Consider the following 27,878-nt stretch of genomic DNA (forward strand, 5'->3'; position numbering starts at 1 on the left):
TCTGCACTGAAACTGCTCTGGCTTAAAATACTTAGCACCTAGCATATTGTAAGATCTTCCCTGCAGGTTTTCTGTGAGAAGGAGGGGGAGGATTTAGGGGAAAGATCATGATTATAATATGAAACTACAAACTCCTTGCATCTATTTCCATGTTTAAATATATTTAGATCTTTCTCATGTTAAAAAAAATTATTTTTTTTGAACCCTATTCCTCTTGCTGACTTCCACTCTATCACTGTCTTCCTTTGTATAGACAAACTTCTTAAAAGAGTCGTTTTCAGGGTTGTCTGGGTGGCTCAGTAGCTTAAGTGTCTGACTCTTGATCTCAGAGCCTACTTAAAAAAAAAAAAAAAAAAAGACTTGTTTTGGGAGCGCCTGGGTGGCTCAGTCAGTTGAGTCTGACTTCGGCTCAGGTCATGATCTCACAGTTCGTGAGTTTGAGCACCACGTCGGGCTCTGTGCTGACAGCTCAGAGCCTGAAGCTTGTTTCGGATTCCGTGTCTCCCTGTCTCTCAGTTCCTCCCACACTCACACTCTGTTTGTCTCTGTCTCAAAAATAAGTAAATATTTTTTTAAAAAAGGGACTTGTTTTTAGCCAGTATCTCCATTTGTTTATCTCCCATCCACTCCTCAGCATTGGAGAGTTGATCCCCCCACCCACCCCCGCCCCGCCCCGCTCCCTTGTACTTCGCACCTTTGTTTTACCTAATGTCACAGAGCAGGTGCCACTCTTGGCCACTACTTCACTCAAACTGCTGCCATGGCCCTCACTCTGTTGGTTCCCCACCAATCTGACCATTCCTCTTCAGTTTTCTTTGCCACCTCTTCTGATCTGTTCATGCCCTAAATGTCACTGGTCTCTAGAGTTCTGACCTGTTCTATGCCTTCCTGTCTGTGACTTCAGTTGTAATCCATCACTCTTGAGTTGTAGATCTCTACTGTCTGTTGGGTATCTGCTTTTGAATGTGCAACATGTCCCATACTGAACTTACCTTACCTCCAAACCTGGTTCTTTAAAAATAATAATAGTTATTATTATAATTCTTATTATAGTAATATATGTGGGCTCGTAGCCCACAGTGATCTGTGCCACAAACCTGCCACCATTCTCCTTCCCTTTGGCATTCCCTCATCTGGTCAGTCTGGGGTCATGACAATGCCAACTCCTATGTAACTCTCTAACCTGTCCCCTCTTCTCCAACCTGATTCATGCTACTAACTCAGGCCACCATCATCTCCTCTGGATTCCTGCTACATCTTCTCTCTGACCCCCTTCCTTGCTCCAGCCTATTAATTCCGTGCCCCCTCCCATTTGCCGTCCACAGTGCAGCCGAAGTGGCCCTTGCCAAACAAAGTTCTGATCATATCCTTTTCCATAATTAAATTCCTTCCATCCTTCTCTAAAGCAGCCCTCAGGCTGCAATTTGATCTCTTCAGCAAGGCTCCCCAGTTTTTTGTCACGTTACAAATGTAAAAGACCTCAGTATTCTTCAGCTTCCACTGTCCCAGTCCTGCCCTCCACCCCTCCCCAGTTCTTGCACATTATGCCTCAGCCACACCAAACTACTTTAATTCCTGAAATTCCCTGCTTTCTATGAGTTTGGGCCTTTGTGCTTATTCTCTCTGCGTAGAACACTCCTGTCACGCCTCTTTATTTTCGTATCAGTTTTAGTTAGCTTTCAGGCTTTGGTTTATACCTTACTTCTGTAATCTACTACACTAACACACCAACCTGGGATTATGCCCCTAACGTCCCCAGCACTTACCCCTTTTGTACCACTTACCATGCTCTCTTGAGACTGGTGAATGTACAGTAAGCATCTTGTAGGCAGGGATGACGTGTTAAACTCCCAGGCCCTTGAACAGTACCTTTCACATAATAGATGTTCAATAAATATTTGTGATATCATTGAATGATTTCCATAATTACTTTGGACATGTTTCTTATTAAATCAGTTGAACAAGTCATATAGAGCTCATAGGGAGAGAGCACAAATGAGGTCCAAGGCCTTAATGTCAGTTTTTGTTTTGTTTGTTTGTTTCTTTGTTTCTTATATTTTTAAGTAGACTCCATGCCCAACATGGGGCTTGAATACATGATCCCGAGATCAAGATTCATAACGCTCTACTGACTGAGCCAGCCACGCATCCCTGTTTTGTTTTGTTTTAATTAAAGCAAAAGTTTGGATTTTTGCAGTGTTACTGGCTGGCTATGGGTCTTAATGGGCTTATGGGATAGTATAGTTAAACCTAGACTCCAGCTAGCTGACATAGTCCAATTCCAGACCTTTAGATTTTTTTTTTTTTTTTTTGAAGAACAGCTTTATTGAGATACAATTCATATACCATACAATTCATCCATTTAAAGTATATAATTCAGGGCTCCTGGTTGGCCCAGTCGGTTAAGCGTCTGACTTCGGCTCAGGTCACGATCTCATGGTTCACTCGTTTGAATCCCACATCGGGCTCTGTGCTGACAGCTCAGAGGCTGGAGCCTGCTTCAGAGTCTGTGTCTCCCTCTCTCTCTGCCCCGCCTCCACTCATGCTCTGTCTCTCTCTCTCAAAAATAAACATTAAAAAAATTTTTTTAAGTGTATAATTCAATGATTTTTAGTAAGTTCACAGAATTGTAGAACAACCATCACCACAGTCAATTTTGAGCATTTTCATCATGCCAACAAGAAACCCTATACCCATTAGCAATGCTCCTCATCTCCATCTCCTCTCTCCTCCACTGGAAACCAGTAATCTACTTTTTGTCTCTATGAATTTGACTATTCAGGATATTTCATATAAATAAAATCATACAGGGGCGCCTGGGTGGCGCAGTCGGTTAAGCGTCCGACTTCAGCCAGGTCCCGATCTCGCGGTCCGTGAGTTCGAGCCCCGCGTCGGGCTCTGGGCTGATGGCTCAGAGCCTGGAGCCTGTTTCCGATTCTGTGTCTCCCTCTCTCTCTGCCCCTCCCCCGTTCATGCTCTGTCTCTCTCTGTCCCAAAAATAAATAAACGTTGAGAAAAAAAAAAATTAAAAAAAAAAAAAATAAATAAATAAAATCATACAATCTGTGGTATTTGTGACTGGCTTCTTTCACTTAGCATGATGTTTTTAAGATTCATCCATGTCATATCATTTATCAGTATTTTATTTCTTTTTATTGCCAAATGATATCCATTGCATGCCCCATTTTGTTTATCCATCCATCAGTTGATGGATATTTGGGTTGTTTGCACCTTTTTGGCTAGCATAAATAATGCTGTTTATGAACATTTGTGTACAAACTCTTATGTGGACGTAGTTTTTATTTCTCTTGGGTATATATATATGGGAGTGGAATTGCTGGGTCATATGGAGGACTTACGGTTCTTCTTCTTCTTCCCCTTCCCTCCTTCTCCTTCTCCTTCTCCTCCTCCTCCCCTTCCCCCTCCCCCTCCCCCTCCTCCTTCTTTTCCTTTTCAGCTACACCCAATGTGGGGCTTGAACTCATGACCCTGACATGGAGTCTGATGTCCTACTGACTGAGTCATCCAGGCACCCCAGGACTTAGGATTCTTAAGAACGGAGGTTGCTTTACACAATGAGCTCAAAAACACATGAAGCACTAATAACTCTTGCTCTTTAATTTGTTAATTTACTGACAGGCAAAGTTTTACAGCTGACTCTTTGAAGAATTGGCATTAATCAAATTTCTCTATCTGATACAAAGTAGCCAACGAATGTGCAAAGTCCAGTTTTCCTGTGTAGGAGAATAAAGGTCTTCTTGGGTTTAAACGGAAGTGGGAGAAGTTAGTATCTGTTTCTGCCCATTTCTACTCCCTCTCTGCCATACTCCTGGACCACACAGGGCTGGCTGATGGAGTCACCCAGGAAAGCTTCAACTGGGAAAGCTGGCCTAGGAACTGATTTTCGCCATAATTAGCTCACTGCTTCCATCTCTGTATTTATGATAAGAACTTACTGTTCCTTTTGTGTGACATCTGTCTCTGGCTCTTCTTTGTTCATCTCCATCATCTCTGCCACCATATACACGCCGGTCTTCTCCCTGCTCTTTCGTTTTTCCTCACTCTCCTGGTCATGTCAAACTGTTCCTTGGTCCTATTTAAGACAATAAAGTTATGAGACTCATGTGAGTTTTAGGATTCCTTTTATAAGTATATCATATCCAGATAAATACGGGCACCTTAAAGTAGTTGTCCTGGGTGGCTATACATTTATTCCAAAACTTCTGTTGTTACTTAAACTATTTTGGTTATTTATTATGTAGAGTTGCTCTCAAAACCAGTCTGATCCCTACAAGAAGACTAGTTTCATTTCCCTAAATAATCACACCTAGTATTGCAAGGGCCTCCCACTCTGCTTGTATTTATTTGCTTGTATTTATTCCCAGTTCCCTCTTTCCTTTCTTGCTCTAGTCCCCCCAATAAGAGGAGTTCTGGGTTCAGATAGGGACACAGAGACGCAGTGAAGGGAGATTGGCATGTTTCACAAGACTTTGACCTTTAAACAAAGCATGCTTAAGATGCTCCAGTGTTCCATTTCTGCTTTGTGATCCCCTCCTCAGCCTTTTTCAGAGGAAAAAAAAAAACCATAAAATAGTAGGGCTGGGAATATGGCCTTGAATTGTTCTCCTCTCAGGGGGAGAAATGAGTAGGGAGAAGTACTTCCGAGGGCTCCATTTCCTTCCATCCTGGGTAGTTAACGTTTTACCAGCAGTTCGTTCGCCTCTAGGGGAGACAAGGATCATGTTCCGGCCCCACCCCGCTGCTCAGGGTAGAGGGCACTTTGTACAGAGCTGTGATTTGAGAACAGCCTGCATCTGACCTTATTCTTATTTTCGAGTCTGTAGCTGCCTGTGATCTTGTATCTTCTCAGCTCTGAGGATTTTCATATTCTCTTCCTCTTTGAGTTTCTGCTCTGGGGAGAAAATGAAGATGTTTACTAGTGGGGGGAAAATAAACCCTGAAATTTGCAAAATAAAAATTAACATATAGCTGAGCTTCCTGCCCATCATGCCTCCATCTTCTCCCCAGCAGTTTCTGAACCTCCCCAAACCCCAGTGAGATTTTGGTTGGTTGTACAAGTATATCTACAGGATTCCCTTAACGAGGGAGCTGTGTTTGAAGGCTTTGTGTTCTTGTTACCATCTTACCTGCTTTTCTCTTTTCCAGAGAATTCTCCTTCTCACAAATAGGTATGAGACCAATGGCCGAGAAATACAGCCTCCGTTCACCCTTCTATTAATTGCAGAATAAGTGATGCAGAGGCTGGTTAGATAATATAGCTGTGGGTAGAGGGCAAAAGGAAGCATTGGAACACCTGCCAGGGATGAGACCAGAGATCACCATTAGTGAATGAACATCCCTGGAGCAGAGGAAGGGAGGAGGTGGAAACAAGAAAGGGAGTCAAAGGAAGCCAAAGAATTATAGGAACTGAGGGTATAATCTATAGGGGAATGAGGGAGGCTAGGCAGAGGATTTTGGTGGTCTCTTCTCTAGTGCCTGAAAGGACAGTTGCTTAATTAGTGGCTATTATGGGCATGGCCTCAGGGTAGATTCTGGGGATATAGAGATAAATAGATATAGTCCCTACTTTACAAGTGTACAGTCTAACAAAAACAAGTACAAATTAGATGAGACTTTCAAACGTGTGGTATTGTGGACTGGGATACTGCTACCATTACTAGCAGTAACATTTTTATAAATTGAAGTATAGTTGGCATACAATATTATATTGGTTTCAGGTGTATAACATAGTAACTCGACAATTATATACATTATGAAATGTGCACTTACAAGTGTACATCTGTCATCATACAAAGTTATTACAATGTTATTGACTGTATTCCCTATGCTGTGCTTTTCATCCCTGTGACTTAATTTATTTTATAAATGGAAGTTTGTACTTCTTAATTACTTCCACCTATTTCACCCATCCATCCCCACACTTCCCCCGGCTGGCAACCACTAGTTTGTTCTCTGTATTTACGAGTCTATTTCTGTTTTGTTTGTTTAGATTCCACACATAAGTGAAATCCTACGGTATTTCTCTTTTTCTGTCTGACTTATTTCACTTAGCATAATACCCTCCAGGTGCATCCACGCTGGCAAGGTTTCATTCTTTTTTATGGCTGAATAATATCCCATTGTGTGTGTGTGTGTGTGTGATACACACACACAATGTGTGCGTATCACATTGTCTCTATCCATTCATTTATCAGTGGATACTTGGTTTGCTTCTGTATCTTGCCTATTGTAAATAATGCTGCAATAAACATAGGGGTGCATATATCGTTTTGAGTTCACATTTTGTTTTCTTCAGCTAAACACCCAGAAGCAGAATTGCTGGGTCATACAGTGTTTCTATTTTTAATTTTTTGAGTAACCGCCATACTGTTTTCCCTAGTGGTGGTACCAGTTTACATTCCCAGCAGCAGTACACGTGTTCCATTTTTTCCACATCTTTGCCAACACTTGTTATTTCTTGTCTTTTTGATACTAGCCATTCTGACTGGTATGAGGGGATAACTCATGGTGGTTTTGATTTGCATTTTTCTGATGATTAGTGATGTTGAACATCTCTTCCTGTGATTCTTGGCCATATGTATGCCATCTTTGGAAAATGCATATTCAGATCCTCTCCCTATTTTATTTTTTATTTTCTTTTATTAAGTAAATTCTCCACCCAACATGGGGCTCATGAAACTCATGACCCCGAGATCAAGAGTCACATGTTCCAGGGGCACCTGGGTGGCTTGGTGGGTTAAGTGTCTGATTTCAGCTCAAGTCATGATCTCGTAGTTCGTGGATTTGAGTCCAGCATCAGGCTCTGTGCTGATAGCTCAGAACCTGGAGCCTGCTTCAAATTCTGTGTCTCCTCTGCTCTCTGCCCCTCCCCCACTCACACTGTCTCTGTCTCTCAAAAAGATGAATAAATGTAGAAAAGAAAAAAGAGTCGCATGTTCCACCGACTGAACCATCCAGGCACCCTTCCTCTGCCTATTTTTTAATTGGGTTACTTTTTTGTTTGTTTTTGTTTTTGTTTTTGTTTTTGTTTTTGTTTTGATGTTGGGTTGTATGAGTTCTTTATATATTTTGGATATTACCCCCTTATCAGATATATCATTTTCCTCCCGTTCAGTAAATTGCTTTTTCATTTTGTTGATGGTTTCCTTTGTTGTGCAAAAGATTTGATGTAGTCCTAACAGTTTATTTTTGCTTTTGTTTTCCTTGCCTCAAGGAGGCAGATCCAGAAGAATATTGCTAATGCTAATATCCAACAGATTACTGGCTATGTTTTCTTTTAGGAGTTTTAGGGTTTCAGGTATTAAGTTTAGGTCTTTAATGCATTTTGAGTTTTTTGTGTATGGTGTAAGAAAGTGGTCCAGTTTCATTCTTTTGTATGTGGCTGTTCAGTTTTCCCAGCACTATTTATTGAAGAGACTGTCTTTTCCCCATTTTGTCTCCTTTGTTGTAGATTAATTGACCATATAAACATGGGCTTATTTCTGGGTTCTTTATTACGTCCCCTTTATCTATGTGTCTATTTTTGTGCATGTAGCATATTGTTTTAATTACTGTAGATTTGTAGTATTGTTTGAAATCATGATACTTCCAGCTTTGTTCTTTTTTGTCAAGATTGCTTTGGCTATTTGGGGTATTTTGTGGTTCCATACACATTTTAGAATTATGTATTCTAGTTCTATGGAAAATACTATTGGTATTTTGATAGGGATTGCATTGAATCTGTAGATTGCTTTGAGCAGTGTAGACATTTTAATAGTATTAATTCTTCCAATTCACGAACGTGGTATATCTTTCCAATTATTTGTGTCTTCAGTTTCTTTCATCAGTGTCTTAAAGTTTTCAGAGTATAGGTCTTTCACCTCCTTTGTTAAATTTATTCCTAGGTATTTTATTCCTTTTGATACCATTGTAAATAGGATTATTTTCTTAATTTCTCTTTTTGCTACTTTGTTATTATAATGAAATGCAATAGATTTCTGTATATTAATTTTATATCTTGCAGCTAACATTTATTGTTTGCCTACTGTCTTCTCAGCATTTTACACGTGTACTAACTCATTGACTCCTGACAATAGCCTGTGAAGTACGTATTGTTATAATCCCTGTTTTATGGGTAAAGAGTCTGAGGCACAGAGACATTACAAGTAGCTTGACCGATGTCTCAGAGTAGGCCCTCAGGAGCAGGACCTCCAGGTGGTCTGGCTCCAGAATATGTGCTCCTAAGTAACATGGTCATCCAAAGAGTACGCAGGAATTCTGCTGCTTCACATTTGCATGCCTTTGTACCACTCGTTTGCCCTTTTGCCTCTAATACTTTTTCTAAGACTCTGGTCAAGCAGAGGATGCTCCTTTGACATCTTCTCTGATTTCTGTTGCCTATCTCAGGGGGGCAGTCACTTTCCTTGGAGTTTGAATAGCACTCCGTCAAATTTTGTTAAACTACACAGTAGTGTATTTGTTGGAATATCTGATTCCTTGTGTTATGAGCTTCTGGAGAGCAGGGACTTTTTTTTTACGGAAAATTTGAAATAGTTGCAAAAATAAAGCTAATAATAAAATGTATCTACCTGTACTCATTGTGCAGCTCCAGCAATTATTTCATGGCCAGTATTGTTTCATTTATACTCCCCTCCTCAAATGGGGATATTTTGAAGCAAATTTCAGACATCAAATAATTTTATTAAGATTTCAATCATGTTACTAAAATATAAGGTATCTTTACAAAAAACATAACCACGATACCATTATTGCACTAAAAATGAGTACTTCTTCAATATCATAAAATACTCACTGTTCAGACTTCTGTAATTATCTCCTAATTTTCTCTCTCCCTTTCCTTGTCTTTCCTTCTGCTGTTTTTGTGCCTTTATTTCTTCCTTTGCCCACCCCCCTTTTTTTAAAGCAGAGTTGTTTGAATAAAAATCCAAATAAGGGCTTTAGTTTTTAATCTCCGTGTTCTCATTAGCACCTGGCTTAGTGCTTGACATATAGTAAATCCTCAATAAATGTTTACTGAATGAATGACTCATCAGAAATCTATGCACATAAGTAGAATTCGTGTAACCTTACTGCCATAGTTGGTTGGTTTCTTGGGGTGGCTTTTGGTTTCTGGGCCCCTTAGTTAGGGACTGACTCAGATGCTTGCTGCTATCAGTGCTTGTGAATGTTACTAAAGGTGTGAGGACAATCAGAGTATCTGTGACTCAGACATCTACAGGCTAGAAGGAAATGGGCCAGACTTTCTTGTCTGTTTTTTGTTCTTTAGTCTCTTGTTATCTCACTTTGAGTTTGGACGGACCATGTTTGGCTTTTTTGCTCTTTCTTCAGAACAGGGATCCTGAAGGAGCTCCTCAAGAGCATGAACAGAGCTCACATGGTCTGGGTTGTTCAGGGTCATGGGAATGGAGCGAACAAGGTATGGAGAGGTGTTAAAGAATCATCAGGCTTTGATGATGTATCGAATCTGGGAAATAAAAGAGCAAGGTCTGAGGAAATAGGGGTGGCGCAGAGAGAGGTGAGTGAGCTGTGGGGTTGGGAGGGGGAGACCCGGTTTAAATGAGGGGGAATTTCGTAAGGAGTTTGGATGTTAGTGTCATGAGATCTGGGAAACGGCCCTCTCTAGTAGGGGCTAGAGAGGCAGATGCAGGAGCCATCTCTGGAGAGGTCCTCGAGGCTGTGGAAGAGGGTGGTGTGGAGGTGGACAGTTGGCGTCCCACTACTAGATCTGGTATGGGGTGCAACGCACGGGTGGGGGGTGGGAGGAAGAGAATGCCCAAGAAGGAAAAGTTGTCTGTGATGCCTTAGGTGTTGTAGAAAAGTGGGTCTTAGACATTGTAGAAGTGAACAATGTGAGGACAGTGAAAAGTTGTCCAAGGATGGACACTGACTTCATGCTGCCTCTAGAGGTCTTGGGTGCAGAGGGGCCAGGAGAAACCAGATGATGAGGAAAGGGGAGTGCAGCACATGTTTCCATGGCTTGGAAGTGAAGGAAATGAGATAATAGGCTGACACTTAGTGGGATTAGTAAATGAAGGGTATTCAGGTTAGGAGAGTTCTGACCTCCCAAGGGGGCAGAAAGAAGGAACTAGGGACTCTGGAGGTGCCTGTGTGCCTGGGCCTGTGGAGACTCTGTGAGTAAAAGCTGTATTCAGGGGCGCCTGGGTGGCGCAGTCGGTTAAGCGTCCGACTTCAGCCAGGTCACGATCTCGCAGTCCGTGAGTTCGAGCCCCGCGTCGGGCTCTGGGCTGATGGCTCAGAGCCTGGAGCCTGTTTCCGATTCTGTGTCTCCCTCTCTCTCTGCCCCTCCCCCGTTCATGCTCTGTCTCTCTCTGTCCCAAAAATAAATACACGTTGAAAAAAAAAATTAAAAAAAAAAAAAAAGCTGTATTCAGCTGCTTCTGATTCACCGGAGACACCTGTGCAGGAAGTGTTACTTGTCCCTAATAAAGAGGCTGGGAGATCTTTGACTCATGAAATCATCTTCTTACCCAGAAGAAAATAGGCAGTTTCTTCTGGGAAGGTTGAAGCTATGGCTTGTTGTTTCTAGATAGACTCACTTTGTTAGCAGGCATGCAAATGACGTGAGCTAATTTTCTGATCACTAGATCAAATATCTATAGACTTGGGCTTGCTCTGACTCAGCAATTTCTCTTTCTTCCTCCTGTAAAGAAGATATTATCTCAAGTAGTATCAACGGCAGCATGTTTTTGTCTAATTTATAATTTTTATTATAAATATAGAGCAAGTTTCACAAATAATTCAGAAGTGGCCCTAGCCAGGCAAAATTAAATAACACAGAGTAGCATAGATGAGGGGAAGTATAAATAGACTGTGTGAGGGTTAGAAAACCCTTGAAAGAGGTACCTGAGTACAGAGAATTCCCAACTAGCCCTCTTTGAGGGGCATCTTAGACACAGCATGACATCAAGTAATCAATACAGAATAAAAGCCTTTTCTCAACAGCCCCAAAGAGACTCCCGTCTGCTTAGAGGGAGGCTGGATGGGAAGTGCATTGACTCTCCTCCGGCTCTTCTTTTCTGTTCTGCACACTGGGACTTGACCCCATGGGAGAAAACATTTCAGAGGCTGTTCAAGAAGCCTCTGGCCCAGTTATCACCCTCCCCTGTCCTGACCTCTCACAGCCCGGGTTCCCAGGAGCATCAGCACAAGTGCAGCTTTTCAGGGTGTAAACAATGCCAGCAGGGGCTTGAGTGTGTTCCCTTCAGGGCATCCCCACTTGTCAAGGACCAAACGCACCTTAGCAGAGGCCGGGTCTCCTGAGAAAGTGAGTGGGACAGACACCACGCACAGCAGAGACCCCCGTGGAATGGAATGGTGGTTGAAGACTGGCCTGAGATGCTGGGAAACTGAGTTAGACCCATCTAGCCACAAAAGAGGCCACAAAAGAGCCCCAGACATAAATGCCTCGAGCAACTCCTGGCCAAGGGGACTTGTGGGTTTTGGCGGCTTCTTTCCCCTAAGGCAGGCAGATTGGCTTATATAGATAAGCTAAGTAAAAATAGCCCCTTTCACATAAACTAGCAGATGCAAAAACTAAAATGGCAGAATGTCTCAGAGAAAAGGGAAAAAAACCCAATATGCCAAATTGGGCATTCTTTAACAATGATTTAAATAATCTCTGAAGGGTGGCTCCTCTGACTCCTCTCCCAAATTCCCAGCTGATTGTCTGTTAAGAGGCGAATGTTCTCTGAAGCTATAAGCCCTCCTTCTGTGAATATTTCCTTGAATAAAGCCCATAAAGTTGTGAAACATATTGCATTTGTGGGGCATTTTCATTAGGAATCGCCTGTGGACCTTGGCAAATAATTTCCCTAATTGCTTCCAGTGGGTTCTCTGAAAACAGGCTTGCCAAATGGCTTTGGTGGCATTCTAGTCAAGCAGCAAGGTGTTTAGGCCCTGGTAGACAACTCTGATAGTAGACAAAGGTGGAGAATTTGCCATTTCAGCATTGGTTATATATTCGTTTGCTCGTGTATGGTGGGTTCACACTGGGCTTTGGGGAGATAGAAGCTTTTACTTTTACTTCTTTCCTCTCTTCTTTTCTGGCACATGCATTTCAGTGGATCAGGACATAATTCACAAGGTTACGGCAAATTCAAGTTAGACTCCAATAGGACAGGACTGGGGTGGGAAGGAATGACTGTGCCCTGAATAAGTAAGTTTAAAACAAGTTTAGGTCAGGAAAACTTGGGAGGGGCAAAAGTTCTGGCAACCGCCCAAGATCTGCTTTGCCAAATTTCAATGACTAGGAAGGCTGGGTTTCCTAGGAATCCCGGATGTACCTTTTCGTCTATTGACACTGAAGGGAGGGGCTGTAACCAGGCAGCCTGCAGGTTTCTCAGTTAGGGAGTGAAGTGGGGAAAGAGGCTTCATCCCATTTTCCCTGAGGGGAAAAGGGTCTCCTAGTGATGGGGATGAGGAGCTTGGGAAGGAGTCAGCAGCGCAGAGAGCAGGACAGAAGGTATTACTTCTTTTGGACTTCTGAATACACTGTTTCTGTGGCTGTTAGGGGTGGGGAGGCTGACGCTGATTTCTTTGGTGCCTGGACATTGAAGTTCAGGGAAGAATATGCAACTTCATCAGTCTGAAAGGCATGAATAGTGTGGTCAGTTCAATCAGTGTCATAGGTCAGGCTCTCACTTTGTGTCGTGTGATTGAGCACCACGTGCTATCACCACTTTGAAACCTTTAGTTTTGGAGAAGGGCTTTTATTACCCATTACTACTCTGCTTGCTAACATCCTGTGGAGTGATCATTAGAAGAGGTAGATTATAATATTCATAGTGAGATGCGATGATACAGCAAAGAGAATGGACAAGCTACAAATGCATAAAAGGATATGGATGAATCTCACAAAACAATTTTGAATGAAAGAAGCTAGACACATACAAGGATATACTGTGTTGTTCATTATGTAAGAGCATAAACAGACAAAAGTAATCCAGTGCACTGGAAGTGAGGATAGTGGTTACTTTCTGGAAGAAGTCCAGAGCTGGAGGGTGTTTGGGGGGGGTAGGGATGGTTTGTTTCTTGATCTGGGTGCTGCTTGTGTTCAACTCATGAAAATTTACACGTGGTTAAAATGCATTTATGATTTAAGCACCTTTTGATATATGTGTATATTCTACTGAAGGGTTAAGATGAGAAAAATGTGGTAAAATTATTATAAAGAAAGAACCAAGACCTCAGACCCACCAGAATGGACACTGTACTTTGTTGGTAAGAGCAGGGTCAGTGGAGGTAGAGGAGGGAGAACGGCTTAGTGACTTATGCTGGGCATTGTGCTGGGTGCTTTCCATTTGCCATCTCATTGAATTCCTTCAACTTCTCTTTGAAGTAGGCAGCATGCCCATTTTACAGATGACAAAGCCAAGGCTCAAAGAGCTTAAGTTACTTGTCCAAGGTCACAGAGTTACTGAGAGTCAGAGCCAGGATTTAAACAGAGGATGAGGTTAATTCCAAAGTCCACGTTCTGGCAATGAGGTAGACTCAAGGGAATAATTAACCAGTACTCCTTTGTTTGTTACCGTTTTGAGGAATTTTGACCCAAACTTGATCTCACATTTGTGTTTTCAAGAATAACCCATTCTAGGGGCACCTGGGTAGCTCATTCGTTTAAGTGTCCGACTCTTGATTTTGAGTCAGGTCATGATCTCACGTCACGGATTCGTCAGGCTCTATGCTGACAGCGAGGAGCCTGTTTAGGATTTTCTCTCTCTGCTTCTGTCTTTGCTCCTTCCTTACTTGTGCAGGCAAGTGCACGCACGTGCACACACACTCTGTCTCTCTCTCTCTTAAAAATAAATGAACATTACAAAAAATAACCTATTCTACACAGAGATATTTCCATGAGAAAATGAGCCAGTGAAACTGGCTGTGCTTACCTTGTTATGCACATTGTCAGAGTGGTCCTGACCTGGGGAAGCAAAGGAAGAGTTATCAATCCATGAAAATGCAAAGCTGATTTATGGCCTTGGAACAGGGGTTGGAAGGTGGAGATGTATGTGGGGTTCCTAAGCTCTCATGATTTCTAGCTGAAGGAGCTGGCAGGTGGGAGCAGGGTAGGGTGAGGAGGTAGCCCATGATGGCTTGAGGAATTCACTTCCTCAGTGTCTGTGGTCCACACCCAGGGCATTAGTACCAGAGGGGGGGCAAGAGTAGAGCCCAGAAGGCCTTAGTCCACTTCTGAAAATTTCTTCCAGTTCACAAGGCCTTGATTTTTTGCCCAGATGTATTTCTCAGCAACAAGCTTCAGTGGCAAGGAGGGACGTCGAGGCCCACAGTACCCAGAGCACCACAAGACAGGGAGAGTCTCACCAAAGGAGAATGCCCACATCCATCATAGAGGCAGGAGGGGGAGGACTATGGGTGAGGAAATGGCTCCTGGAAACATGTCCATCTTATGCAGGCCTGCCTGGCCCAGGTGGAGTGAGCGTCTCTCCCAGGGCTGTGTCTCAGGGGAATCTTTTGTGGCTAGAAGGGTATGAGGACCTATGCCAACCTAAGGTTGGGAAATGGAAATCCCTTCTAAAAATTCAGAAGGTACTGAGTAGTTCGGGAATCCAGGATTCACTGATGGGGCAGGGCACGTGGTGGAACGTGTCAGGTCTCACTGGGTGAGTGGCTTTACTTACTGTGGTTGGAGGCTGAGGGTTTGTGCTCTGTGAGATCACGCAGGTCACTTGTCCTAAATAAATATCAGACAGTGTGACTGCTATTCCCAAGCATAGGATCTTTGCTCCTTGAATTAGGAAGGACATCATCAGCAGGTAATTCCTTGGGGCTCCTCAGTGTTCATTTATACCTGGATTATACTGCCTTCCCTCTTAGGGCCTCTTTCTTGTGTACCCACAGTCTCCTCTAGGCTTTACTCCTGTCCTGTTTGCTGGATGTCCACATTTAGGTCCGTTCTTTATCAACTGCATATGAGCCTACCTGTACGCTGACACCTTTCCTCTTTTGTAGGTAGATGCTGTTTTCTGTCTCATTTCACTTATTGCCCAAAGAGGCCTTTGGCTGTTTGTACCTCTTCTTAGCTTGTCCTCCTGTCCTATCCCTCCCTCCTACTACTGTCAACAGAGCATGTGACTCCCGTTCTCCTGTTCCTCCTTTCATTTTCTCATTTGTTTCCTTCTTGGGCCTTGGCTTCCCTGACTGGGAGACAGAAGTATAATGGGATCTGCCCCCTCTAAACAAGATGGGGATGGGAATTACCATGTCCAAGAGAGAGTGGGGTGCAGGAAGCATGGAGAAGAGATCCACAGGAATTAGTGCCCAGAAGCAGGGGTTTAGAAAGGAGGAGGAGTAGATCCAGGCCCAGAGACAGAGGTGAAGTCTCCTTCCCTCTCCCAAGCATGGCAGTTAGCCTTGGAGAAAACAGAACAATGGGGAAGGGCCGTCATACCCGCCAGACTTTCTGTTACACAGAAAGTACAGCAGGGCTGCTATGAGAGCAACCCCGGCCAGGACTCCGATCACGATGCCGGCAATAGCCCCAGCGGAGAGGCCAGAACTTTGTTGTGTGAAATCATCTGTCAGGGAAAGAAGAGAGAAGAAGGAATGAGGGTGACATTATTTGACAGTGGGGGTCCCCCAGGGGACAACTCTTAACATGTAGTGGTCTCCACTCGTTCCTTCAAGGAATACATTTTCTGTGGGAAGTTTGCTGTGAGGTGATTAGCTGACTTCATCCGTCATTTTTTTTTCTCTCACTGTATTCTAGGCTGGTGATGAGGCTTGCCTCCATTCCATCCTGGCCTTTCTGCACTCAGATATTGTGAGGGCTTTGGAAATGTGAGAAAGATTGATTGCTATTTTTGTATAACTTCCCATCTTTTCATGGTCGCACATTTTTCTGTGTTCAGGTGTGGCACCAGACTCCACCCACTCCTGCTTACTTTCCCTCACAGGCATGTTTCCCCAGTAAATAAGTAAATATTTTTCTCAATAAATATAAATAAATAAGTAATCCCACTTTAGCTGCATCTCAGGGGATAAAAACTAACATAACAGGCTTGAAACTTTGCACTCAACTCCTTTTTTTCCTTTTCCATGTTCAGTCAGTAACTGTGTCCCAATGGCTTTTTTGCATAATGCTTTCCATACCCATATATAGTACTGTTCACATCTGTTTCTTCTTTTTTATTTCTGTTGTCCTTACCAGTCAACTCAAGCCTGTATATAAATGTTAGCTACTGTTATGGGGTACTTACTGTGTGCTAGGCTCTGTGGTAAGTACTTTACTATTGACTCATTTGATTCATATAATAACCCTTTCAGATAGACACTATTTCCATTTTGCAGATTAAAAACATTGAGGCTGAGAGTAGTGAATAATTTATCCAAAGTCATATGGCCAGTAAAAAATGGATCTGGGATTTGACTTTAGGACTACCTGACTTTGTAGAAGCTAATGATAATAGTAGTAATAATGGCAGCTAACACTTATGGAACATTTCCTCTGGGCATAGCATTTTTGCTAAGGGTTTAATTGTTACATTAAATCTTTAAAACAATACCATGAAGCAAGTACTCTTATTACCACTTTCAGTTGAGGAATATTAGGCTCAGAGAAATTAAGAATCTTGTGCAAGAAATTTGTAATTGCAAATACTTACATTAAAAAAAGAAGACCTCAAATCAATAACCTAACTGTACAGTGTAAGAAACTGGAAAAAGAAAAACAAACTAAACCCAAAGCTAGCAGAAGGAAGGGAATAATAAGGATTAGAATGAGGAAAATAAAATAGTGAGTAGAAAAACAATAGAGAGAATCTATGAAACCAAAAATTGTTTCTTCAAAAAAGATTAACAAAATTGACAAGCCTTTAACTAGATGGACTTTAAAAGAAAAAGAAGATTTAAATTACTAAAATCAGAATTGAAAGTTGGGGGGAGAAAAGAAAGTGCGGGAAATTACTGTCAATTTTATAGAAATAATAAGTATTATAAAATAATAAATATTATAGGTACTATGAATAATTGTATGCCAACAAATTAGATAACCTGGATGAAATGGACAAATTCCTGGAAACACAAAATTGACCAAGATAGAATCATGAAGAAATAGAAGATCTGAATAGATCTATAACTAGGAAGGAGATTGAATTAGTAAAAGCATTCAGCCAAAGATGTTGACATCTTTTCATGATAAAAACCCTCAAACTAGGAATAGAAGGAAACTTTCTCAATATGGTAACGGCCACATATGAAAAACCCACAGCCAACATCTTCCTCAATGGTGAAAGACATTGAGTAAGATGTTTTTCCTCTAAGATTAGGAACCAGACAGGGATGCCTGCTTTTGTCACTTTTATCCAAAATAGCATTGAAAGTCCTAGCCAGAGCAATAGTTAGGCAAAAAAAAAAAAAAAAAAAAAAAAAAAAAAAGTGTCCAAATTGGAAAGAAATAAAATGATCTTTGTTCACAGAGGACATGAACATAGAAAACACTAAAGATTCCACAAAAAAAGCTGTTATAACTAATAAATACAGCAAAGTTGCAAGATACTAAATCAACACACAAAAATCAGTTGTATTCCTATATACTAACAATGAATAATCCAAAAAGGATATTAAGATAATTCTATTTACCACAGCATCGAAAAGAATAAAATACTAGGAATTAATTTAACCAAGGAGGTGAGAGACTCATACACTGAAAAACCACAAAACATTGCTGAAAGAAATTAGAGACATAAATAAATGGAAAGACATTTCATGTTCATGGATTGGAAGACTTATTAAGATGACAGTACTACTCAAAGTGACTACAGATTCAATGCAATCCTGATAAAAAAATCCCAGTGACATTTTTTTTTTGCATAAATAGAAAAATCTATCCTAAAATTCATACGGAATTTCAAAGGACCCCAGATATCCAAAACAATCTTGAGAAAGAACAAAGCTGGAGGACTCATATTTCCCAATTTTCAAGTTACCACAAAGCTTACAAAGCTACAGTAATAAAAACAGTGTGGTACTAGCATAAAGACAAACAAATAGACCAATAATACAGAATAGAAATTTTAGAGATAAACCCTTATATACATGGTCACAGGATTTTTGACAGGAGTGCCAAGACCATTCAATGGAGAAAAGACAGTCTTTTCAGCAAATGGGTGTTGGGAAAACTAGATGTCCATGCAAAAGAATTGAACCCTAACTTAATATCGTATATGAAAAATTAACTCAAAGACCTAAATGTAAGAGTTAGAACTATAAAAACTCTTAGAAGAAAACACAGGGTGAAAACTTCATGACTCTGGATTTGGCAATGACATCTTGGATATGACACTAAAAGCACAGGCCACAAAAGAAAAAATAAGTGAACTGGACTTCAATTAAAATTAAAACCTTTTATGCATCAAAGGACACTATCAACAAAGTGAAAAGACAACCCCCTGAGTGGGAGAAGATATTTATAAATCATATAGGCCATAAGGGGTTAATATCCATAATAGAGAACTACAACTCAATAACAACAAAAAACCTACTCAAAAAATGGGCAGAGGATGGGGCACCTGGGTGGCTCAGTTGGTTGAGTGTCTGACTTCAGCTCAGGTCATGATCTTGTGGTTCATGAGCTCAAGCCCCATATCAGGCTCACTGCTGTCAGCCTGTCAGTGTAAAGCCTCCTTCAGATCCTCTGTCCCCCTCTCTACCCCCTGCCCCCACTCGCTCTCTCCCCAAAAATAAATAAATATTTAAAAAATAGTCAGAGGACTTGAACAGACATTTTTCCAAAGAAGACACCCAGATAGACAACAGGCACATGAAAAGATGCTCAACGTCACTCATCACGAGGGAAATACATATCAAAACCACAATGAGATACCACCTCATGCCCATTAGAATGGCTATTATTTAAAACAAAACAAAACAAAACAAAACAAAACAGAAAACAAGTGTTGACAAGGTGTGTAGAAACTGGAACTTCTTTGCATTCTTTGTGAAATGGTGCAGTCACTGTGGAAAATGGAATGGCAGTTCATCAAAAAATTGAACAAGGAATTACCATTTGATGCAGCACCTCCACTTCTGGGTATATATGCCAAAGAAATGAAAGCAGGGATTCAAACAGATATTTGTATACCCATGTTCATAGAAGCATTATTTATAACAGCCAAAAAGTGGAAAAATGCAAAAGTTCACAGGCAGATAAATCATAGACAAAATGTGATACATACATACAAGGGAGTATTATTCAGCCTTAAAGAAGGAAAGAAATTCTGATATATGCTATAAAACGGATGAACCCTGAAGACATTATGCTAAGTGAAAAAAGCCAGACACACAAAAAACAAATATTGTTATGATTACATTTATACAAGGTACTTAGAATAGTCATATTCATAGAGACAGAAAGTAGGATATAGTGGTTACTGGGGTTAAGGTCAGGCATGGGACATTATTGTTTAATGGGAACAGTTTTCACATGGGAAGATAAACAGTTTTGGAAATGGGTAGTAGTAATGGTTGTACAATATGAATGTCCTAATGCCACTGAACTGTATGCTTAAAATTGTTAAATAGTAAACCTTACGTATATTTTGCCACACACACACACACACACACACACACACAAATGGTAACAGAGGGGAAGAAAGAATCTTGTGCAAGGTCACAAGAGTAAATGCCAGACCCAGGATAAGAAACTAAGTATATTTGATTCAGACACTTAGCTTTTAACCACTTTGCCATTCTGTTTACTGAAATGGTCTCTTGATTGCTATTCTGCCCCCTGTGACTTCTATCCATTTTGCACATCATTGGTGAGGATTCTTCCCAGGAAGATGGAACACGGTGTTACTTACATTCACCTTACGGATGTAAGGTGTCACTTACATTCCACATTCAGCTTGACGAGGTCACTTTTGCTGGAACTGACTGGGTTGGAGACCTCACACTGATAATCCCCGGCATCTTCCCTCCTGACAGGGTCTATGGTGAGGGTGCTGTTGTCTGGGGACAGCTTCATCCTCTCCGTGAGCTTTAGACTCTGGTTATTGAAGAGCCACCAGATGGAGACCCCTGTGTTATTTGTAGAGCAGGTCAGGACCACAGAGTCCTTATGTTCTGTGGCTGTGGTGTTGCTGATGTTGATGGAGGGCTGGGACACTGGCTCTGTGGAGAAACAGAGGAGGTGACAGAATGAGAGGGGGCCTGGGGCCATGCTCCTTCTTCCAAGATCTCGGCCACTCCGAGGGCCCCACTGGGCTCTGTAAAGGTGCCCCAGAGGATGGCCCTGATGTCTGCAGAAGAATGAGTGTCTTTGTTCAGGTGGTGATCTATAAGGAGGGGGCTGTGCCTCCCCGTCTGACCTTCAGGTCCCCCTCTGGCCCTCAGTCATCTGTCTGGTCTGCCTGGACATCAGCACCTCACACCTCTTAGGCCATGTCCAGCATCCCCATCAGCAGGTGGAATTTTTTACCCAGTGGCTTTTGTGTGACCCTTTCTAGAGTTTTCTGAAAAGATCAGGCACCTTTTTTAGTATGGGAGCTTTACATAGAAAGGGAAGATATTTCCCTTTTGTTAAATAATTAATTAGAAAATGAGAACAGCCTAGCCAGTCTTTGTGAGCTTAGGACCTGGAAAAGTTCCAACCTAAAGGATTTCTCAGTCTGAATAAGATTTTTACTTCCTGGCCTGTGGGTTGAACATTACAGGGAGGAGACGTTTAGAGTAATGGTTACATTTTAACAAAAGGCTGGTACTCTTAGCTGTATGTATAAAGATCTACTTTTGCACTGTTCCTTCTGTCCCGTGTAGGGACTTCATCCATCTACTTTTCAATTATGCACCATTATTCACTGTCCTCCTTTGGTGTATCATACGTGCTGGTGTCACCCAGTGTTACGTAGCTGGTAGACTTCAGAACCAGGACACAGCCCAGAGGCGTCTGCACCAAGGCTCGCTCTGTCTCATTTCCCTGCAGCCTCACCTGAGGGAGGTTCTGGAGCAATTGGTGGCACAGTTTGGCCAGACTGCAGAGAGGGTTCTCATGTACCTACCTTCTCCTGTCCCACCACAGATGACATTACAGCAGAGTCAGTCATTGGACGAGCCAGTAGCAAAAAGAACCCTCCTTCTCCCTCTGTAAGCCCCCTCCACTACATGGGGCTGAGAGAACCCTATTCCGACATACCAGGCTGGACTCAAAATCTGCCATGAGAAACCAGAGAGCAAGGGGAGGAAGCATCTGCAGACGTGATGGGAGAGTTAGTTCAGGGACAGATCTGTGTCGCAAGCAAATGCAAATTAACTTCTTCTAGGCTCTTTTCTGAAAACCAGACAGATCTCCACCACAGTGCTTGATGCAAATGCTCCAGGGATCCACTTACCAGAGACTGTGATAGTCTTGACTGTGGTCTTATTGAGGCGAGTGCCAGGGTTATGGACGAGGCAGGTATAGGTTCCACTATCATTCACAGTGATGTTAGGGATAAAGAGCTCCTGTGAGGATGGCTGGGGGCTCCCATTGATAAGCCAAGAATACTGTGCAGGCGGGTTAGAGGCTGAGTGGCAGGAGAGACTGAGGTTTGCCCCTGGACGGTAATAGGAGTCTGAGGGGGAAATGGTGGGGGCATCCGGGCCATCTGGAGCAAACAGAATAAAGCCACACGTGATGTAATCCAAGGGAAGGGGAAGATCCTGGTCTGTATAATGTCCACAGTATCCCTCTGAGCTAGGTCATAACCCTGTTTTAGAAAGTCCCAACCAGGGCACCTGGGTGGCTCAGTCAGTTAAGCATCCTACTTTTGATTTCAGCCCAAGTCATGATCTCATGGTTTGTGGGATGGAGCCCCATGTCAGGGCTCCGTGCTGTTAGGGTGGGGCCTGCTTGGGATTCTCTCTCCTTCTCCCTCTGACCCTACCTCACTAATGCTCATGTACTCTCTCTCAAAATAAATAAAAATTTAAAAATAAATAAATAAATAGTCCCAACCATAAGCCCCCTGTGTTCACTGAGCCTGAGTCTGAGATATTAACTTGTTTCCCCCTCATAGGCTATCGACCCTCCCAGGGAGGAGCAGCCTGTTCCCTCCTAGTCTTGGCTTAGGCTGGGCCTTCCCAGGTTTGCCTGAGATAAGAAGCCATGGCCAGCCTGGGTGTCTAGGTGAGAGTCAGGTACTCAGACCCCAGAAGGACAGATGTGGCCTGACCTCTGGCAGCGTGGATTTGGGCTGGCAGCCCGGGGCCAGGTAGGAATACAAGTTACTCACAGAGAACATTCAGGGTGAATGGGTCACTACGACTGGCACTGACTGGGTTCCAGGTTTCACACTCATAAGGTCCTGTGTCATTCCTTGTGACACCATGTAAAGTGAGAGTCCTGTTGTCCAGGGACAGCTCCAGCCTGGCGCTGTCCGGGAGGCTCTTACTGTTTACTGACCACAGGTAGCTTGTGTTCTGAGTCTGAGGTTCACACGTTAATACTACAGAATCCACGTTCTCCACGGGGTCCGAGTTGTTGCTTGTGATGTTGGGTTTGGGTAACTCCGCTGTGTAGACAACAGAGAGAACATTGCCCTGTGTGGTACCTGTGATTCCTCCAAAGGCATCTTCAATCAGAGCTGCCTTCTCTCATCTGTCTGCCAACACGAGTCCTTAAGAATAAAGCAGATCTGTGAATCTCGAGACAAATGCGAGAGGATCTGAGGACTCAGAGAACATAGGGCCCCTGCTCTCTGTCTGAGAGCAAGGACAGACTTTCTCAGGGTTTGGTTGTGGAAGACACAGGATAGGGAGTCAGAGACCACCCCAGATCTCTCCTGGTTCTTCCCTAACCAGTGGACTGTCTGACCAACCTCAGAGGCCTCACCTGGAAAGTACAGGTGCTGAGGCCCTTTCTACTGCACAGACCCACACCAACCAACCTACGTGTGTCTTCCACAAGGCCGTGCTTTCCACAGTTATCCTGGAGATGGGTAATTATGGGCCTTCCCAGAATTTGAAACCCTGGAGAACACTGGGCAGCATGGCCTGGAACAGGGTATTTGAGAAGAGTAACACCCAGGGACACCAGGGGCAAGCCTGGAGGTCAGCCCAGTACTCAGACTGCAGGGCCACAAAGTTAGGCAGTCCTGCTGAAGTGCTCCATGGTGACTGGCATGAGACAGTGACTCCACACAGGGTAGAGCAGAGTCAAGACTAGAAATGACCCAGAAAAGAGTAAGGGGGGACAGGCAGGACCTGGCTGGCTTTGGCAGAGAACTATGTGCTCTGCCCTCGGTCTTTAAAGTCTTTTTTTTCCCACTGCAGAGGGCAGTGAGGACCATATTGGTCTTTCCTAAAATATAAGTGGATGTTTTCGAATGCAGAAGGGGTGAATGGTAGGAGATGGTGGGGTGGAGGTGGGGATATTTGGCCCCATGGACCATTTGTAAACACAGTTATGAGATGGAAAATTGAGACGTTAAATTGTTTTCATATATGAAAATCACTATTAATACCCGAAAAATCTAAGACCAGTTTCTCTAGGAATATCTCTCTAGAGAGCACTGTACGTTGTAGACCAAGTTCTGCAGTCAGTCAGGGTCGCATCATGATCAAAGGAAGATGTTCTTGCGGGTTCAAAATCAGTGACTCCCTGGGTAGAGAAAGGCATGTGAGTCCTGGTAAGAAACAGAATTGATTGGGAGACAGTCTGCGGTGTCTCTCTTATATAAAGGGAGGGATGATACGAAATTAGTAGAAATGATATGTGCTACGTTAGTAAATTTAGGAAAGAGGTCCTTGCCACCAATTTCTATGGACAGTCAGGCAAAATGGAAAGAAACCCATACTTGCATGTGGCTTTCTTTTGATCTCAGGAAACATAAGTTTGATCAAATTTATCCAAATTGGGCAGCATCCAAGTGAAAAGACAGTGACTGGTAGGTCTCACTGTGTGAGAGGGTCCCACCCTATGGTAAAAGTGTCACGTGAGCACCCAGGTGCATGTGAAATAGGCAGTAAACTAGTTAGATGGCACAGGGTCTGGCCAGCCCCACCTGGGAAGAAGCACTGGGAGGAACGGGAGCCTCACCAGGATGAAGATGTGAGTCAGGGGTAAAAAGTGTGAAATGAGCCCATGAGCTGGGGACTGCAGACCTGCCCTTCTGTCTTTGACTTCCTGGTTGAGTCATGTAGAAGAAAGTAGATCAAGGGGTCACACGTCCCTGACATGTGGTGTGTTCCACTTGTTGGCATCATGGAGAGAAAGAGACCTGGATGAGGGAACGGTGAAAGCTCGTTTCTCCTGGTGATCAGGCTGCTGTTCTGACTGATTTCTGCATCCTTTACTGTTGCCTGGGAGGGTGGGCCTGGCCACAGGTGTTAGCAGAAGAATCCAGGGAAGGCTTAAGAGTAAAGGAAGTTATGCAGATCAGGGGGAGTCCCAGCTGAAAGGAGGAAGAGGAAGAAGATGAGGGACATAGAAGGAACAGAGAACCAGAAATATCCAAGGCTGTGAGCAGTGGGGGTTACAAGTGACTTCAAAGACTCCAGGCACTGAGAGTCCACAGCTGACCCAGGGGCATGACCAGCACATCCCTGCAAACACTCCCATGGCTGAGCAACACCAAAGACTCTTCTCTGGGAGTGGCCTGGGGGGCTGGTGGTCAGAGGGATAGAACATGGGTCTCAGCCCCTAGAGGGACAGGGAATAGAACCTGTCCAGAACCTCCTAGGACTCTGCATCCAGGCTCTAGACTCTGAAGAGACTAATAATCATTCCTTCGTTCCTTCCTTCCTTCCTTCCTTCCTTCCTTCCTTCCTTCCTTCGTTCCTTCCTTCCTTCCTGAAACAGCAATGGAGTTCTTGGGCCTGTACCAATTAGGGGTATACAGTAGGAGGAGAAGGCAGAGTCCTTTCCCTCACACTCCAATAGGAGTGACATCAACATAACAGGAAACAAATAAGTGATTCCAAGTCCAAAGTAGGGAGCTGTGGATTGGCCACCTGAGGGGAGGCCTGGGCATTCCCAGCACTGACTCTGATTGTTGATGAAGGTAATTTAGTTCTTGAGTAAAAACAGACTAATTCCTCATTTGCTCTCACTCCCAGACCAGAAAATCTGCTTTGAGCTGTGGATCCCTAAGAAAGGTCTGATCCAATCGCTGGTCTCAGGGTCCACAGATGCCTAATAAGGCCCCTGGGTGGATAAGTCCAGGCTGTGGCTGCAGACAAACCTCATAGGATTGTGATCTGCCTGCCGCTCCTGGTCTGTGTGACTCTGATTCAATGTCTGCATCACCCCATGCCTCAGTTTCCCCTCAATAAAGTCAAGTAAATGGTCTCAGGCTTGCCATGTTGTTTGTAATTAACCTTAAATATTTCACACTTACCTGGCCTAAGGCTTGGTATAGAGGAGCTTCCCAAATAAACATTTATTATTATTTGCCTTCATGAGAGACAGCTCCTGGGCCTGATCCCTGGTGCGGGAGGAGCACCCAGGAGCATCTTCTCTCCTCTGTTCCTCCCTGGGGGTGCTGACCTTCCTCTGGAGTCTCCTACAGCTCCAGGGCAGTCAGACAATGGCCTAGGGACCTTGCCTACCTCTGCTCTCCACCCCAAGTCTCAGGTGAAAGACCAGGCTCTACCCCTCCCCAGATGTGGCTCTTGGGACTGAGCCCTGGCTGGTGACCAGCTCAGGAACCTCAGGACTCAGGCAGCAGGAAATCATTGCTCCCAGTCAGCCCTGCCAGGAAGCCAAAACCCAACCTTGGCACGGACTCCCCATGATCATTGCAATCAGGAGCCCTGAGACAGGGGTCTGGGCAGGGGCTTTCTGAGCTGAGTTTCTCTATGAGGAACCCAGGAGGCCCCTCAGGCCTGGCCCGGACTGAGCCCTGCAGGGTCTTTCTCAGAGGCATGATCACAGGGAGGAGCCCAAGGGGTTGGACTGAATCAGTCTGCCTCTGCTGAATTACTCCCGTCAGACTGGTCCTTCTTTTTGCAGTGAATGTCTGCTAAGGGTGGAATCCAGGAAGGAATTCCGATCTTATGAAGTTTGTGTCCACTGTGTATGTCCTGCACTAAATGCTCAAACCCCACATGGGACACAGTGCAGAAGGGAAGGGAGGCACAGTCCAGGCCTGTCAATCCTGTGTGTACGAGGTAGAATTCACTCCACCCGACATCAGAGGTGACAGGAATTACTCACGATATACACGGAGCTGTCCAGTTACTTTTTCAACTTGAACATTCCTCTTTATGATTTGTAGGGTGTAGTATCCTGTGTCCTCCAGGTTGATGTTCTGGAACAGCAGGGATCCATTGAGATATAATGTCTCTCTGCCGCTGTATGCAGATCCTGGGGTAATTTCTTGTAAGTCGGCTGCATATGATAGAATTTCCCTACGGGGATCTATAGCTGTCCCTTTGAACCAGCCAAGGCCTATAAGATTCACAGGCAGATTGTGGACACGCAGAAGAACGTCCTTCCCTTTGGCAGCATCGGGCGGCACCGATTCAATAGTGACTTGGGCAGTGGTGGGAGGGTTCCAGAAGGTTAGGAGTGAGACTAGGAGGGAAGAGAGAGGACCTGGATCAATATTTGGCCTATGTATTGGGACGGAAAGATGTGGCCCTGGAGACTGAGCAGGTCCTAATCGCTCAGCCTTGGGCCCAGGGGTGAGCGTGTGTGTGTGTGTGTGTGTGTGTGTGTGTGTGTGTGTGTGTCCTACTGGTCAAGGTCAGCGGCACGACCGCCATGGCTTCAGTGCTTCTGAACTTGTGATTTCCTCTGTTTCCAGTACTCTCCCTCAGATGTCCGTGGGCTCACTCCCTCACTGCCCTCAGGTACCTGCTCACACTCAGGGGTCCTTGGGAGAGGCCTGCCCACACCGCCTCCTCTAAAGACCCTCTGTCTTCACATTCTGACCTTTCCCGCTCTGTTCCCTTCATGGCCTGTCAATGCCCGACCTCCCATTCTGTGTCTTTGCTCGTCTGTCTTCCTCCCCAGAGAAGTGTGCTCAGGGAGGGCAGGGACTCTGATCTGTGTTGTGCCCCAGTGGTGGGGCCGGCTGCAAATACCTGTGGATGAATGAATGAGTGTTCCCAGGGCCCAGCATTGATCTGTCAATATCTCAGGTTGGTGGGAGGGGCAGCGTTTAGGGTCCCTGGTTGCTCACATCGTGTCCAAAATTCAGTCCTCAGTGATGAGTAACTTGGGACACAACACGTCATCACTCGCTCGCCTCTTCCAGATCATGAGATTTTCCTGTTGCTGAGCCGGGAACCCCCTGTCCTGCCCTGCCCTGCCCTGCCCTGTTCCCATGTCCCCTCTCGGCGCCCCATCCTCCCCTGGGAGACCGCAGCCAGTCTCTCTCTTCCTTTCACCCTTAACCCAGGGGATCGTCCCTCTCACCTGCCAGCAGGAGCTCCTGCCAGGGAACACGCCCTCCTCGGGGAAGGGCCGAGGGGGGCTCCATGCCGCCTGCTGCCTGCTCTGTCCTTCCCTCTGTGAGGAGAGCTTCGGCTCCAGAAATGCTCAGGAGCACCGCTGTCACGACAAGTTGGCTCCGTGGTCCTTCCTCCCTCTGTGCTGAGCCGCCTCTGGGGGCAGGAGCGCTTGGCCGGGTCACGTGGGCAGGGGCGGGGTCTCTGCCCTGTCCCTCCCCCTCCCCTCCCCTCCCCTGCCCTCCCCTCCCCTCCCCTCCCCTCACTCCTGCCCTCCTGGTCTCCTTCCCCTTTCATTTCGTCTACGTTTGGGTTCCCTGCGAACTGCTGAGGCCTCTCCCTCTTCAGCTGGGATTTCCCACCATATGCGAGTGCGCACACAATGCCCTTGTGTGGACAAGCACAAGCCTGTGGCATTGGTGTCCTGGGCGCTCCCCACAGCTCAGGGTCGG

The 27,878-nt window shown here is 44.3% G+C and overlaps 1 protein-coding gene and 3 long non-coding RNA genes across 7 annotated transcripts in view; 2 read left to right on the forward strand and 2 right to left on the reverse strand.

Moving 5' to 3' along the window:
• The window catches only part of LOC123578908, an 89,156-nt gene that overhangs the window by 47,902 nt on the left and 13,376 nt on the right, over nt 1-27,878 (forward strand). The gene's annotated exons all lie outside the window — the stretch shown is intronic.
• Nucleotides 668-10,953, forward strand: LOC123578904. Its single transcript, XR_006702555.1, has 2 exons — nt 668-834; nt 10,834-10,953. It is a non-coding gene; the product is annotated as an uncharacterized LOC123578904 (long non-coding RNA).
• Nucleotides 3,593-5,774, reverse strand: LOC123578906. Of its 2 annotated transcripts, XR_006702557.1 has the most exons (3): nt 5,148-5,774; nt 4,820-4,912; nt 3,593-4,093 (listed from the first exon to the last, which is right to left on the reverse strand). It is a non-coding gene; the product is annotated as an uncharacterized LOC123578906 (long non-coding RNA). The 2 variants fall into 2 exon arrangements; XR_006702558.1 differs by lacking the exon at nt 5,148-5,774 and having other exon boundaries at nt 4,820-5,139.
• LOC123578888 (carcinoembryonic antigen-related cell adhesion molecule 1-like) lies at nt 10,725-27,612 on the reverse strand. 3 transcript variants are annotated; one of them, XM_045442235.1, is made up of 9 exons: nt 27,395-27,612; nt 26,189-26,548; nt 22,266-22,544; nt 21,384-21,638; nt 19,888-20,166; nt 15,446-15,572; nt 14,676-14,728; nt 13,926-13,957; nt 10,725-12,625 (listed from the first exon to the last, which is right to left on the reverse strand). In XM_045442235.1, exons 1-9 carry the CDS (start codon nt 27,456-27,458, stop codon nt 12,506-12,508), a joined length of 1,569 nt encoding a protein of 522 aa, XP_045298191.1. In that variant the 5' UTR covers nt 27,459-27,612; the 3' UTR covers nt 10,725-12,505. The 3 variants fall into 3 exon arrangements, 2 of the variants coding, with proteins under 2 accessions (XP_045298191.1, XP_045298192.1); XR_006702551.1 differs by having other exon boundaries at nt 12,543-12,625; nt 14,676-14,782; nt 27,395-27,593; XM_045442236.1 differs by lacking the exon at nt 14,676-14,728 and having other exon boundaries at nt 12,543-12,625; nt 27,395-27,593.

This window comes from Leopardus geoffroyi, chromosome E2, assembly GCF_018350155.1.
Source record: "Leopardus geoffroyi isolate Oge1 chromosome E2, O.geoffroyi_Oge1_pat1.0, whole genome shotgun sequence".
Classification (NCBI taxonomy): Eukaryota; Metazoa; Chordata; class Mammalia; order Carnivora; family Felidae; genus Leopardus; species Leopardus geoffroyi.